Source organism: Ahaetulla prasina, chromosome 1, assembly GCF_028640845.1.
Source record: "Ahaetulla prasina isolate Xishuangbanna chromosome 1, ASM2864084v1, whole genome shotgun sequence".
Lineage (NCBI taxonomy): Eukaryota > Metazoa > Chordata > Lepidosauria > Squamata > Colubridae > Ahaetulla > Ahaetulla prasina.
In genome coordinates, this window is record NC_080539.1 from 347184648 (window position 1) to 347200217 (window position 15570).

The following is a 15570-nucleotide window of genomic DNA, read 5'->3' on the forward strand; positions in this document are numbered from 1 at the left end:
GAATTGCCTATTGAATCAGGCCAAAACAATTTAGTCTAGCATTATGTATTACCAAAGCATTTAGGAAAGTCACTATATTGATTCCAAGAATGATAGTCAATCCAAATATCCAAAAATTGCCTTTTAAAACTCTGTTAATCAGTGATAATCATCAAGTATGAGGACAGTACATTCTGATTTAAAAGCGAAAAACCTAGTGGCACACATCAGTTCTAGGGAAAATTCCATTTCAACAACAGATATCTATTTTCATAATATTGTTTCACAGAAAAAGCAGAAACTAAAGTGGGTTACAGTGGTAATTCATTGGTAATTACATTGGTAATTTATTCTGGAACACGCAACAAATACTAATGTCAACCGTGAAGCTGACCTGACAGGCCATTTTGAGGCTTCAGTGTTGCCACACGAGAGCTGAGGGATAGAGAGAGGGGAATAGAGGTAGCTGGGGTTTGTAGCCAAAACATAATACTTTCTCCTGGGAACCAAGGACATTCCCATAGGTGGTCGGAGAGATAAGGAGTGAAGTTACTTGGCAACTGGACAACACCTTGATTGGACCATGTGACTGACTGTTTGGGGAAGGGAGAAAACATTACTTTTAATTAGGTGGAAACTGCAGGAATATTCAGAGTCAGTTTTCACCAGCTTGTGCTAATATGATATATCCAATAAAACTGTTCTTTGAGGAATTTACCTGCCTGAGAGTTCTGTTTGTTATGGGTGTATTACTTGGAACCCTGACAACTAAAATCAATGAGTACTGAGAAAACCATGTGACTTACCAAGTGACCCGCTATTTCGGCCAGAAGAAATAGCAAGTGACGAGGCAGCTGACGTCAGCAAATTCTTCTTTGCACTTCAACTACTGGAAGAAAGACGTGTGCTGGTACAAGATTTCTGCTTCGAAACATGTCAAATACCAAATTTGACAAAAGCAGTTGAATGCTGAGGTATGACTGTACTGAAAAACTTGCTCCCTTCAATAATGTGTGCCTTAGCAACTCTTCAGGGAATGGATCAGACCTCTTCTGAAAAATGACTCTGAACTTCTTAAGCAAGTGAAGTTGGCTCATCTGCTTCTGAAGTTTTTTTTACCCTTGTTAAGAAATAATATAGTTTGCTTTGATAGAATACCTAGGCTTGCTGATGGAATAAAAAAGCCAAATATTTCTGTAGCTCCAAGATTTTATTTACATTGTTATGCCAAAGCAAACATCAAACATTTTAACTAAAGGCAAGAGGAAAAAAGTTTGTCTTATTAGACAGTCTTTCACATATAAATTTGTTACAGAAATTGTTGCTGTGTGTGTGTATATTAAAAACATGATTCTGCCTTACAAGTATTTCAATTTAAATTACTGGGGAATCTAAGGTTTCAAATCAAGCTAACATATTAGCTTTCAAACCAGTAACTGCAATGCTGCCTAAATTCACTGGAGATGTCATAAAATCACTACCGTTCTTTGCATGTGATACACAATGAAGGACTGCTTCAGGAACAGGAACATCTCTATGCCTATGTAGAAAGTTATCAGTTGCTTGATCATATATTTCCAGGTTTCTTGAATGTGAGCCCAGTTCCTGGAATACTTATTAGCCTTATTATATTTATTAATTATTACTTATTATTTATTAATACTTATTAGCTTATTAGGAGCCATTGGTGGTGCAGTGATTAGAATGCAGTACTGCAGGCTAACTCACTGCTCACTAGAGAAGTACTAGGGCCGTGGTAGCTCAGGCTGTAAGAAGCCTGTTATTAAAACACAGCAGCCTGCAATTACTGCAGGTTCAAGCCCCACCAGGCCCAAGGTTGACTCAGCCTTCCATCCTTTATAAGGTAGGTAAAATGAGGACCCAGATTGTTGGGAGGGCAATAAGTTGACTTTGTAAATATACAAATAGAATGAGACTATTGCCTTACACACTGTAAGCCGCCCTGAGTCTTCCGAGAAGGGCGGGATATAAATGTAAATTTTAAAAAAAAGTTTGATTCTAAATGGCTCAAGGTTGACTCAGTCTTCTCATCCTTCCAAGGTCAGTAAAATGAGTACCCAGTTTTGGGGGCAATATGGTGATTCGGTAAATCACTTGGAGAAGGCTGTAAAGTACTATGAAGCGGTATACAAGTCTACGCACTACTACTATTGCTAGTAAGGATGAGCTTCCTAGATCTTCCTATTGCAGGAAGTCCTTGACTTACAATCATTCCTTTAGCGACCATTCAAAGTTACAACAGCAAGTGACTTACAGCCAATCTTCACATTTTTGACGATAGCAGCATCCCCACAGTCAAACTACCAAAATTCGGGTGATTGCATTTATGACAGTTGCAGCATCCTGGAGTCATGCTATCTCCACTTCTAGCTGGCTTCCAAAAAGCAAAGTCAATAGCGGAAATCAGACTCATTTAATGACTGTGTGATTAGCAACTGCCATGGTTTATTTAGCAACCATGACGAAAAAGGTTGTAAAATCAGGCACAATTCACTGAACTGCCTTGCTTTGCAATAGTCTCAATTGTGGGCATAAATTGAGGACTACCTGTACACATATAGTATAAAAAACACAAGTACAGACTGCGTATGAAGTCTATGTGTACTTCTTAATTGGCTTATGTATGAAGCAGCCCTAAACTCCAATACCTAATCTTCCATTCCCTCAACCCAATTAAGTAGGCTAAAGTGACTATACAAATAAAGTGTTTAGAATTTGCTACTAAAGCAATCAGTCAATAAAAATAACCATCTCAATTTCTTCATGGCATGACATTTTGGTTTCCTTGTGCAGAATGTGTTCAAGGGAAGGTCAAATAGCCATATCTTGGGAATGTTTTCTGATTCCTGCACCCAACCAAATTCAGATCCATAATATCAATATTGACAGAAATTAAGATCAAAAATTCCTCTAAAAGTAGAGTTTAGCCCTAGGTAACTTTTGACAATTGACCTTGCTCTTAAACTGACATTATCATTCCCTCAATTAATAACAGGGAAAGATAAAATCTATAGTTTCTAAAGGTTTATGAGTCGATGCTCTGCTTCCCTGGTTCTTGAGTTTTCAACCTTCAGGAGACCAAGAAATTATCCCAGGAGTCTAGACAAGACTAATTACCTTTAACATTTTGTGTGTGTGTGTGTATGTATGTATCTATCTATATCTATCTATATCTATCTATCTCTATCTCTATCTCTATATCTGTTGTGTCTCGTCCGATCTCACCACAGCCGGGGCCTTCTTATCTGCTTCCGAACACGGAGGAATGTCCTAGTATGCCTCCCGGCCCCAGCCCTGGCTCTATGCCCAGACAGGCTGAAGAGGAGGAAGTATCTCCAGCCCCCAGCTCTGGCTCAATGCCCAGGCAAACGGAGCAACTAGACCCCTCCCCCTCCTCCACAGCATGTGAGCCTGAGGGAGGTCAATTGCCAACAGCTGCAGACTGGAGTGACCCTCGCATCAGAAGACTTGATAGACGGAGGCAACAGAAGGAAGGGAGGGGCAGGCCTGGATAAGTGCTGAGTCATGGAGCCACACCCCATGGCCTATATAAAGGACCTGCTTTCTGGCATTCTCTGAGTCAGGCAAAGTCTAAACATATCTTGCTGAAGTCACTTTCTGGTCTCCTGCCTGCCCTGAGGACTTTGCTAGGACTTTGGCAGACTGCAGAGGCACGCCTGATTCGGATTTCCCTGACTCGGCCGTCAGCGGAGGAGTGGGACATGACAATATCTATATATATCTTCAACAGATCCTGCTTTACTCTATTGTCTTTTGTTAAAACCAATTTTTGCTTTTGTTACTTGTCAGATTCTAGGAAAAAAATCTCTTCAGTTGATCAGGCCAATAAATAAAAGGGTCAATTTACACAAATATGTGCTTTGAGGAAACAAACCAAGCAGCACAGTAATGTTGAAGGCATTACTAGGTCTACATTTTACAAGGCAAACATGGACTGAAGTAATACTTGAAATAAGTCCTGTGAAATTGACCACATACGGTCCAATTCACGTTATACAGGTAGTCCTCAACTTACAACCAGCTATTTAAAGAATGTTCAAAATTACACTAGACTTGGAAAGAATTACTTACAACTTCTTCTCAAAGTTACAATTGTCACACCCCTTGCTGTCACATGATCAAGTTTTGGGCACTTGACAACTTGCTTGCATTTATGACTGGTTGTAGCATCCCATGGTCACATGATTGTGATTTGCGATGGTTTTTGCCGCTTTCTGACAAAAAACACCCATTGGATAAGATGGATGTGGACTTATGTCTACGTAATTTGTCTAATGACCATCATAAAAATTGTCATAAAATCAAGTTGAGTTATGTGAGGACTCAACTTATGACTGCAACAACTTATAACCAAAATTCTGGTTCAATTGGAGCTGTAAATCAAGGACTACCTATATAGGAAATAAATCCTGAGGACAGGCCTCCAATAAACACACTGCACACACCCTGGTCAATTACAGACTCTTGATGTCATGCTCTTTTGTGCTTATCGATTACCTTATTGATATATAAGCCTACATGCTATGTAAAACAGGAATGAGTTCTGAATGTCCTTTTAAAGAGAATGTTAATAATTTTCTGGACTGCAAGAAGTAGTCTCCTGCAGTAACAAGAATCATGCTTTCCTCTGACTACATGACAGGAAAAGGAAAAACTTCTGACTGCCTACAATGACATTCAAACATACTCATATATGTAAAATTGAAAGCTGTGGTTTCTATGTCTGAATATATGAAGAGATTTGGAAATCTGAAAAATTCATGAAAGAAAATGAAATGTGGAAGGCAAGGAAGAGGATTGGATTAGAAAAGCAAAACTTGGACATTGGATGAAGCAGGGTGGTTGGAATCAATCATACTTTCTTCAAACTGTGATTTGCTCAGCCATCACGTTGAAAAATTCAAACTACAAAAAAGAAGTATCACTAATTCTTTTTTTAAAGGGCAATATTGTTATTATTCTCTTCTCTTTCATACGTATTATCAACATGATTTTAAATTCACTGCATTAGAAGTGGCTGAAAAACAGTGATTTCTTAATTAGAGAAATAAAATTATCCCTGCAGAACAAAAACTTCTAATAATGAGAGGAAAAATTCACATGCACATCAGTATTAGTTTTTAGCCATTCCCAGCAATTTTGTCAACATTACTCAAACATGCTTGAATATTAAGGTTAGGGCCAACTGTCATATACAATTGGCAACACTTACATCGTCAGAATATGAACCACCAATGAAAATCACCAACATGGAAACATGCTGAGGTGCATTCAACCATGTTACTTATAAAATAACCCATTAATAATAAAATAATGCATTCCAATTACTGTCTAAGAGACTGTGTTGGGTTACCTGCAGATTTTGGAAACACACACATTACCTGTTGCCTTTGGTAAGCGGAGAATGTTCTTTCAAGATCTTCAAGGTCTAGCACCTTAAATACCTTGGCATCATCGATGCTAGTCCACACAGTACCTTCCAACTTGTTCTAGGATGGTAGGAAGAAGATGGAAGAATCACCACTGTGACTTTTTCAACATATAGCACTATACTTCACTACATTCAAATGAAACCATATGCTGTAAATAGAGCTCATACACAAATTTCTTGTATTTATTAAAAATAAATGTGAAATCACTTTGATGTACATGCCAGGCAAATGAAATCATTCTAAATTGTAGAAAAATACAGCACTTCCAGGATAATTAAGGATATAAAAGCAGCTTAGTTGGATCAGCTGAAGAAGGTGCCCCTCATCTAGCATTAAATTTTGAATACGAAACGTCACTGGAAAAATTTATACAATATAAAGGCAATTAAAGTAGATGATAGGGGGAACCTGGCATGCTATGGTCCATGGGGCTGCAAAGGGTCAGACATGACTTAGCAACTGAACAACAACAACAAAATAAAGGCAATGCTTTCTCATGTTTATTCCCAGCACAGTCAGATGGGAATTGATAACTCCAATTGATAATTGATAATGGAAATCCAAGGTCAAGATAATGGAAACCCAGCTCCAACTATTTTTTTCACTTGCATTTTTCTTAATTTTTTTAAAACATGGGAATCAATTTTGCTGTGAGAGAACAGCAATAACTTAAAGTGTCTGTATATGGAGATTCTCAGTCATCCAGGTCATGGTTGTCCCAAAGGTGCTTTTCCAAAAGGCAATTGGACTTTCTTCTTTTTTTATCCTTGAAAAAGTTTTGCTTCTCATCCAAGAAAAAGCTCTTAAGAAAAAAAACTAAAAAGGAAGTCCAGTTGCCTTTTGGGAAAACCACCTTTGGGATATTAGAAATACAGGTACCTGTTTAATAAATATAATAGCATCAGTGATGTTACTATAATTTCTTTTGAATTTTTTTGTCCTGCCCACTCATATTTAAATCTTTTTTTTTATTAAGGTCATATTCTATGTTGCACTGTGGGCCATTTGAAGGTGAGTGGGGTTCCTAGCCTGAACCCTTTGTATCCCTGCTCTACAATCAATTCTACTCATCGATCCTAAGGAGTAGAGGGGAACAGATTCCTTACCTCAGGCAATTTGGACCAGTTGAAGGATTTGAGGGCATGTGTGGGTTGAGGGATGTTTTTCCTCTTGAGTGCTGATCCCAAAGGAGCTCCTGGCGCTGGAGTCAGGCCTCCAATTGGTGGGGGCCCTGGGGGAGGTGGTGGGCCCCCAGGAGGAGGGGGTGGAGGGGGAGGAGGTGGCAGGATTGCCCCAGGAGGAGGGGGTGGAGGAGGAACTGGCAGGAGAGATCCTAGAGAGCCTGTAGGTAAGGGCCCCCCAGGAGCACCGGGTGGCAGAGGGGGTCCTCCAGGGACTGGAGCACATATTGCTCTCTGAAATAAAAAGGAGAAAACAAAATTGCTCTAGAAATTACAGGCAAACTCTAAGATCAAGCCAAGTGAGATGGCATTTAGGATACCCATGATGATAATATTCTTTACAACATAAAACTCAGCCATCTATACCAAGGGTCTCCAACCTTGGCAACTTTAAGCTTTGCTGGCTGAGGAACTCTGGAAATTGAAGTCCACAAGTCTTAAAGTTGCCAAAGTTGGAGACCCCTGATCTATACAATTGCAAACAAATAATAATATGGAAATATTAAGAGTCTCTCCAATCCGTACTTAGATTACAGAACATTTCACCAACAAGAAAAGTAAAGGAAGCCCTGGTGGTGCAGTGAGAAGGCTGGGCAGGGCCGCCAGCCTTCTCGGCTGAGGAGGAGGTTTCCCGACCGCGAGCTTCGCCGCGAGAGCCACCCAAAGGCCAGAAGAAAGGTCATTCCATCGAGTAATGGAGCGGCTCCTTCCTCTCCCGCCTTACCCATGCTGCGAGCCCGGCTGGGCTGCAACACCGCCGCCGCCTTCCTCAGCCTCCCGGGCTCGCGCTCTAGCAGCCGCCAAGCTCAGGCGGACTCGGCAGCTCCCCATCAGCACTCGCACGGCGCGATTTGGGCAGGAGGAGTCGGGCTCGCTCGTGGCGGTGGTGGCGGCGGCGGGCGGAGGCGCCACCGCCACGGAGCGAGCCCGACTCCTCCTGCCCGAATCGCGCCGCGCAGTGCTGATGGGAGCTGCCGAGTCCGGCCTGAGCTTGGCGGCTGCTAGAGCGCGAGGCCCGGGAGGCTGAGGAAGGAGCGGCGGCGGCGGTGTTGCAGCCCAGCCGGGCTCGCACAGCATGGGTAAGGCGGGAGAGGAAGGAGCCTTCGCTCCATTACTCGATGGAATGACCTTTTCTGGCCTGGGTGGCTCCGGCAGAGCGCAGTCGCCCTCCCTCCGCTCAGCCGAGAAGGACTGCACCGCAGAGTTCGCGTGCTGCACAACTAGCATGCCTCCTGGGAAGGGCTGGATGGCTAGCCGGGAAGGGTTGAATAAGCCAACCTCCTCCCTCCCTCCTCCTCTCCCCATAGCGAAAAGAGCGTTTTCCCGTTGGAAGAGAGAGAGAAAGGAGGGCCGTTCCTCCTTCTTTCATTCTTTCTTCTCCTCCGTGCTTCAGAAGCTGGGCGTGTGTGTGCACGCCTGTGTTCCCTAGTCCCCTTCATGGCGCTGGAAGAGAGAGAGAGAGAAAGGAGGGCGTTCCTCCTTCTTTCATTCTTTCTTCTCCTCCGTGCTTCAGAAGCTGGGTGTGTGTGTGCACGCCTGTGTGCCCTAGTCCCCCTTCCGCGGCGCTGGAAGAGAGAGAGAGAGAAAGGAGGGGCCGTTCCTCCCCTTCTTTCATTCTTTCTTCTCCCTCCGTGCTTCAGAAGCTGGGCGTGTGTGTGCACGCCTGTGTTCCCTAGTCCCCTTCATGGCGCTGGAAGAGAGAGAGAAAGGAGGGGCCGTTCCTCCCCTTCTTTCATTCTTTCTTCTCCCTCCGTGCTTCAGAAGCTGGGCGTGTGTGTGCACGCCTGTGTTCCCTAGTCCCCCTTCCGCGGCGCTGGAAAGAGAGAGAGAGAGAAAGGAGGGGCCGTTCCTCCCCTTCTTTCATTCTTTCTTCTCCCTCCGTGCTTCAGAAGCTGGGCGTGTGTGTGCACGCCTGTGTTCCCTAGTCCCCCTTCCGCGGCGCTGGAAGAGAGAGAGAGAAAGGAGGGGCCGTTCCTCCCCTTCTTTCATTCTTTCTTCTCCCTCCGTGCTTCAGAAGCTGGGCGTGTGTGTGCACGCCTGTGTTCCCTAGTCCCCCTTCCGCGGCGCTGGAAGAGAGAGAGAGAGAGAAAGGAGGGGCCGTTCCTCCCCTTCTTTCATTCTTTCTTCTCCCTCCGTGCTTCACCGTGCTGGGCGACCTGGAGCAGCTGCTCTTCAGCCAGATGCTCGGTGAGTCAGCCCGTCCCCTTCCTTCCGTGGGGTCTGCCTTGCTGGTGAAGGTTATTGGGGCTTTTGAGCAAGGGAGGAGGAACGAGCACCGCCTTCGCTGGCATTCCGGGATTTCCTTTGTTTAGAGCTGGGAATCCTCCTTCCCCCTTTTGCACTTTTATTGTTTTTCGTTCAAATAAATATTCATGTTATTTTACTTGGCTCTATCTTTATTTTTTACATTGACCAGTAGCTGCCTCATTTCCCACCCTCGGCTTATACTCGAGTCAATAGTTTTTCCCAGTTTTTTGTGGTAAAATTAGGTGCCTCGGCTTATATTCGGATCGGCTTATACTCGAGTATATACGGTAAATTGTCTGTATATGGAGATTCTTAATCATCCAGGTCATGGTTGTCCCAAAGGTGCTTTTCCAAAAGGCAATTGGACTTTCTTCTTTTTTTATCCTTGAAAAAGTTTTGCTTCTCATCCAAGAAAAAGCTCTTAAGAAAAAAAACTAAAAAGGAAGTCCAGTTGCCTTTTGGGAAAACCACCTTTGGGATATTAGAAATACAGGTACCTGTTTAATAAATATAATAACATCAGTGATGTTACTACAATTTCTTTTGAATTTTTTTGTCCTGTCACTCATATTTAAATCTTTTTTTTTATTATGGTCATATTCTATGTTGCACTGTGGGCCATTTGAAGGTGAGTGGGGTTCCTAGCCTGAACCCTTTGTATCCCTGCTCTACAATCAATTCTACTCATCGATCCTAAGGAGCAGAGGGGAACGGATTCCTTACCTCAGGCAATTTGGACCAGTTGAAGGATTTGAGGGCATGTGTGGGTTGAGGGATGTTTTTCCTCTTGAGTGCTGATCCCAAAGGAGCTCCTGGCGCTGGAGTCAGGCCTCCAATTGGTGGGGGCCCTGGGGGAGGTGGTGGGCCCCCAGGAGGAGGGGGTGGAGGGGGAGGAGGTGGCAGGATTGCCCCAGGAGGAGGGGGTGGAGGAGGAACTGGCAGGAGAGATCCTAGAGAGCCTGTAGGTAAGGGCCCCCCAGGAGCACCGGGTGGCAGAGGGGGTCCTCCAGGGACTGGAGCACATATTGCTCTCTGAAATAAAAAGGAGAAAACAAAATTGCTCTAGAAATTACAGGCAAACTCTAAGATCAAGCCAAGTGAGATGGCATTTAGGATACCCATGATGATAATATTCTTTACAACATATAACTCAGCCATCTATACCAAGGGTCTCCAACCTTGGCAACTTTAAGCTTTGCTGGCTGAGGAACTCTGGAAATTGAAGTCCACAAGTCTTAAAGTTGCCAAACTTGGAGACCCCTGATCTATACAATTGCAAACAAATAATAATATGGAAATATTAGAGTCTCTCCAATCCGTACTTAGATTACAGAACATTTCACCAACAGGAAAAGTAAAGGAAGGCAAAAGGGGATGTTCCCAGCCCAGGGTTTAGCAAACGGTGTTCCATTAACTCCTGGGGTTCTGCAAGAACCTGATGGGTTCCATGAGAAGATTAAAGTGGGGAGGGGATTTCATTTGAATCCTAGCCAGGGATGTTATAGCAATTTTTCCAACATCCAGCAGAAAAGACAGGGCACGCCAATGGCCTCTTGATTAAAAGTTCTGGGAATTTAAAAAAAATTAATGGATTCTGAAGCCTGAAAAAGTTTGAAGCCCCCATTTTGGCCAATTAGAGAGGGGCTGTCTCTCTTGCTCTTCCTCCTAGTGCTTATTGTTATCCTGGCCTTCTCTTTTTTTGCAGAAAATGCCCTGAAACATGTGCAGTGAGATGGCTGTTTGGAGATTAAGAGGAAGGGAAATAAACAAGTAAGTAAAAATACTGCAGAGGCTGCTATTCTGTATTAACGGTTCACATTTCCAGAGGGCTGCTGAACTTCCTTAACTGGTTCATACATTTCATTTAAGAAGCAGGTCTGGGATACATAATGTGGAAAGATGAGATCAGATTTGTGAGACCGTGCTGAGAAGAAGCTTAGCTGGTACAACTTCTTCTCTGCCAAAGAGAAGATTAACTTCTGCAGGAATTCAGCTCTCGACAGTAAAATTGTTTGCCTGCTCTGGTTACAAAAGCTCTTATGCACCATGAGAAAGCCTGTCTCTGAGCAGATGAAGAACTCCCATAAAAGATATGGCGGTTTCAGTAATCTTTCCAGTAATCCATTCTTTTTCTCATTTGACACATAGTTGTAATGTAAACAAATGGCATATTTTCCTCCAAACTGCAAAGGAGAGTCTGGGGCTTGACCTCACCCTACTAAGCTCATGGATCTGTGCCGTGAGGTCTGCCACTTGCTGTTTCACTTGTTTATGCTCAGATAGTTCTTTTTCAAGCTTCTCCTTCATCTTATTCAAGGTCAGCATCATCTCCTCCTTCTCTTGGGTCTTGGCATCACACTCTCGCTCTTTCTTTTCCAATTTCTGCTGTAGCTCATGGTGTTCTTTTAAAAAGGGAGGGAAATATTTAAACATTTGCAATTAATACTTTTGAATGGTTGCTTGGCATGCCATGAACATGAGTTATGGACTCTGTTCCCCCTGCACTGTGAAATCTGGCAACTGAAGGAACAATAAACCGAGTAATAACCATACTGAAATATGTCCCTGTCTCCATCACCTAAGTTCAATAAAGCTTATTTAGTAAATTATCCCAATTTGAATAGGAAAGTATTAACAAACCTACTACACAAAGCAGAATAGTCCCCTTAAAATGATTTCAGTGAACTTATTTTGATTAAAATCTTGGAGAGAGAGTGAAAATAATTCTGTTATTAGAAGGTGATTGCTCATGTTCAATCTAGACTTTTCATATTTTTAAAAAAATCAAGTAGCAAGGGACTGGAAAATCCTCTGTGTGGAACAGATAAAAATTTAAGAGAACCATACTGTTTTAGGTAATGAAATAGTCTGAGCCAATATCTTTTGTTCTTAAAAGATTAATGTATGACTAAAAAAAGCACTTATTGTCCATTTCCTTTCTATCCCATTAAATGCATAGAGAAATTTCCTTATGGAAATAGTTTGTTAATTATCCTCAAATTCCTCTGAATTCTAAACTGGTCAGAGTGCATCTATAATATAGTGTCAAGTTCCGTGCCTCATTTAAAAAATAAGCCTAGGGGACAGGAACCAAGATGATAAGGGGTTTGGGAAGAAAAATTTAGGAGAAATAGCTGAAAACACTGCATATCTTTAGCCTGGACAAGAGAAGGCTGCCGAAAGATAGAGGACAATTGTCTTATTTATTTCGTTATATATCTACCAATTCAGTCATACATGGTTGCCAGGTAGAAAACTTGAAAGAATGGTTCAAGGACGTACAATAGGATAAGAATCAATGGATTTAACTTACAAATAAATTAATTTAAATTAGATTACAAGTATATTTTGCATGGATATTAGGAAAAAAATGTCCCAATACCAAAAGTTATTCAGTGGAATAACTTTTAAGTGGAATGGGTTGCCTCAGGAGGTAACCATTCAATTACAAATAAAAATTAAATGAAGCAAATCAGCAGCGATTAGATATGTCTAATTATCAATTAGTCCAAACTGACCAAACTTATGTTATTTTCATAATTATAAAAATGGATGCAAATTACATAAGTTGATGTATATAACATTAATTTATGCAAATCATCCAGACCACTTTGGCTGCATTGTACTGGTTCACTATTTTGAAGGGCTATTTTGTTCACTGCATCTAAAATCTCAGATAGTTCTTTTTCAAGCTTCTCCTTCATCTTATTCAAGGTCAGCATCATCTCCTCCTTCTCTTGGGTCTTGGCATCACACTCTCGCTCTTTCTTTTCCAATTTCTGCTGTAGCTCATGGTGTTCTTTTAAAAAGGGAGGGAAATATTTAAACATTTGCAATTAATACTTTTGAATGGTTGCTTGGCATGCCATGAACATGAGTTATGGACTCTGTTCCCCCTGCACTGTGAAATCTGGCAACTGAAGGAACAATAAACCGAGTAATAACCATACTGAAATATGTCCCTGTCTCCATCACCTAAGTTCAATAAAGCTTATTTAGTAAATTATCCCAATTTGAATAGGAAAGTATTAACAAACCTACTACACAAAGCAGAATAGTCCCCTTAAAATGATTTCAGTGAACTTATTTTGATTAAAATCTTGGAGAGAGAGTGAAAATAATTCTGTTATTAGAAGGTGATTGCTCATGCTCAATCTAGACTTTTCATATTTTTAAAAAAATCAAGTAGCAAGGGACTGGAAAATCCTCTGTGTGGAACAGATAAAAATTTAAGAGAACCATACTGTTTTAGGTAATGAAATAGTGTGAGCCAATATCTTTTGTTCTTAAAAGATTAATGTATGACTAAAAAAAGCACTTATTGTCCATTTCCTTTCTATCCCATTAAATGCATAGAGAAATTTCCTTATGGAAATAGTTTGTTAATTATCCTCAAATTCCTCTGAATTCTAAACTGGTCAGAGTGCATCTATAATATAGTGTCAAGTTCCGTGCCTCATTTAAAAAATAAGCCTAGGGGACAGGAACCAAGATAATAAGGGGTTTGGGAAGAAAAATTTAGGAGAAATAGCTGAAAACACTGCATATCTTTAGCCTGGACAAGAGAAGGCTGCCGAAAGATAGAGGACAATTGTCTTATTTATTTCGTTATATATCTACCAATTCAGTCATACATGGTTGCCAGGTAGAAAACTTGAAAGAATGGTTCAAGGACGTACAATAGGATAAGAATCAATGGATTTAACTTACAAATAAATTAATTTAAATTAGATTACAAGTATATTTTGCATGGATATTGGGAAAAAATGTCCCAATACCAAAAGTTATTCAGTGGAATAACTTTTAAGTGGAATGGGTTGCCTCAGGAGGTAACCATTCAATTACAAATAAAAATTAAGTGAAGCAAATCAGCAGCGATTAGATATGTCTAATTATCAATTAGTCCAAACTGACCAAACTTATGTTATTTTCATAATTATAAAAATGGATGCAAATTACATAAGTTGATGTATATAACATTAATTTATGCAAATCATCCAGACCACTTTGGCTGCATTGTACTGGTTCACTATTTTGAAGGGCTATTTTGTTCACTGCATCTAAAATCTAAGATAGGCCTCATTAGTTGAAGCTTCATTGTATTTCCTTTCTTCTATTAGACATGCAGATTTTATTATCCTCTCCGGAAAAGAATCAATCGTGGGAAAACAAACACAAGTCTATAGTGACATACTATATTATTGTTCCTAAAATTTAGTCCTCTTTATTAAAAAAACAGACCAGATTGATCACTTCCATTTCTACTCACATAAAGATGTTTCTGTGAAAGAAAATGTAAGTTGATAACTGTATATAACAAATTATCTGATTAAAGGCCAAGCTGTACCAATCCATAAATTAATAAAGTGTGGAAAATCCTATGTCAGAAGTTCTCCCTTTCTTTCTTTTTTTACTTCAGGTTTAAATTTTGTACCATTTTCTTCTAGTGTTTAAAGTTCAAATTAATCAGCTAACCTCTGTATTCTCTGCCCATAGATCTAAACTGATTTCAGGCTGTAACCGTTTCACTTCTATGATGTCACTTCCCTTTAAACCATGGCATTCCAGAAGTTGCCTTAATCTGAGTGAGCTCATATTGCTTTCATCAATTGCCACTGAATCTACAAAACCGCCAGTAGAATTTTCTTCTCAGTCCTAACAAGTGAAAATCCTCTTAAGGTGGGGCTCTCTATTTTTATCATTTACCTTTTCTCATTTTTTCAGCTTGTTCCTTCCATTGTTTTACTTCATTTTCATTAACTAACCTAGGGGAAACAAAGAAATTAATTTCTAATAAATATAAGTACCACATGATTAGAAAGTCCAAGACGTCAAAATAAAGTCTATGTAAAAAAGCTAGAAAATTGCACCTGTACTGGTTCAATTAGTATTTAAATTTACTCTGTTTTCTTACCATGAAACAGTTTACATGGCAAGTCATTTTATTTACATATTGCTACTTTAAATAACATTAATGAATGCTTATAAAATATTGACAGTTTTTTCAAAGAGAAGCTCCTTAACATACAATTTATTAGGTAGAATATTCTCTAGCCTTTGCTCAGAGTACCACAATACTATGGAATATATATCAAAATATTTCTTTTGGGGGTGAAGTTATTGACAATATCGATAACTTGGTTAAACAGAAATCCTTTTTTGCATTCCAGATAATAAGTTCTGTCACTATTTCCAAATTATGCAGATTTGTGTAGGACTAATTCAAAAATCAAAACAAACAAACAAGCAACCCACTCATATGAAAAAGAAAAGACATGCAAGATTTAAAAAAACCATTTACTGCAGAAATAAAGGAAGGCCCTTACATTCGGACAACATTTTTGATATTAAAGTTCTCCAGGGGTGTTGAGTCAGGGTCCTGCCCTTTATCATTTTGAATAACTATTTGTTGTATAATACGATCCAGCAGTAACCAGTACTGGACTGTGTTGCCGTTTCTCTTATCTAAAAGGGAGACAAAAACTGTGAATGAATGTGAAGGGTGGGAAAAGGAAGCATATGTCAATTTAAACAAATCTCCATTCCCAGATGCTTTTTAAAGAAAATTGTGCTTTAATGGTGAAATAGTTGCTATAGGTTGCGATGGAGGGGTGTCAGTGAAAAACTGCTTTTCCTAACATAGATCATTATATATTAGAGATGTTCTTTCTTTCTTTCTAATAAACAGG

The 15570-nt window shown here is 40.4% G+C and overlaps 1 protein-coding gene across 1 annotated transcript in view; it reads right to left on the minus strand.

Annotated features, from left to right (window-relative positions):
- The window catches only part of DAAM1 (dishevelled associated activator of morphogenesis 1), a 189700-nt gene that overhangs the window by 38669 nt on the left and 135461 nt on the right, over positions 1-15570 (minus strand). Inside the window, exons 11-15 of the mRNA XM_058162958.1 lie at positions 15208-15346; positions 14588-14646; positions 11096-11283; positions 9605-9913; positions 5403-5510 (exon numbers count right to left, since the gene is read on the minus strand). Of these exons, the coding sequence (XP_058018941.1) occupies positions 5403-5510; positions 9605-9913; positions 11096-11283; positions 14588-14646; positions 15208-15346 (803 nt within the window). The remainder of the gene's footprint in view (positions 1-5402; positions 5511-9604; positions 9914-11095; positions 11284-14587; positions 14647-15207; positions 15347-15570) is intronic.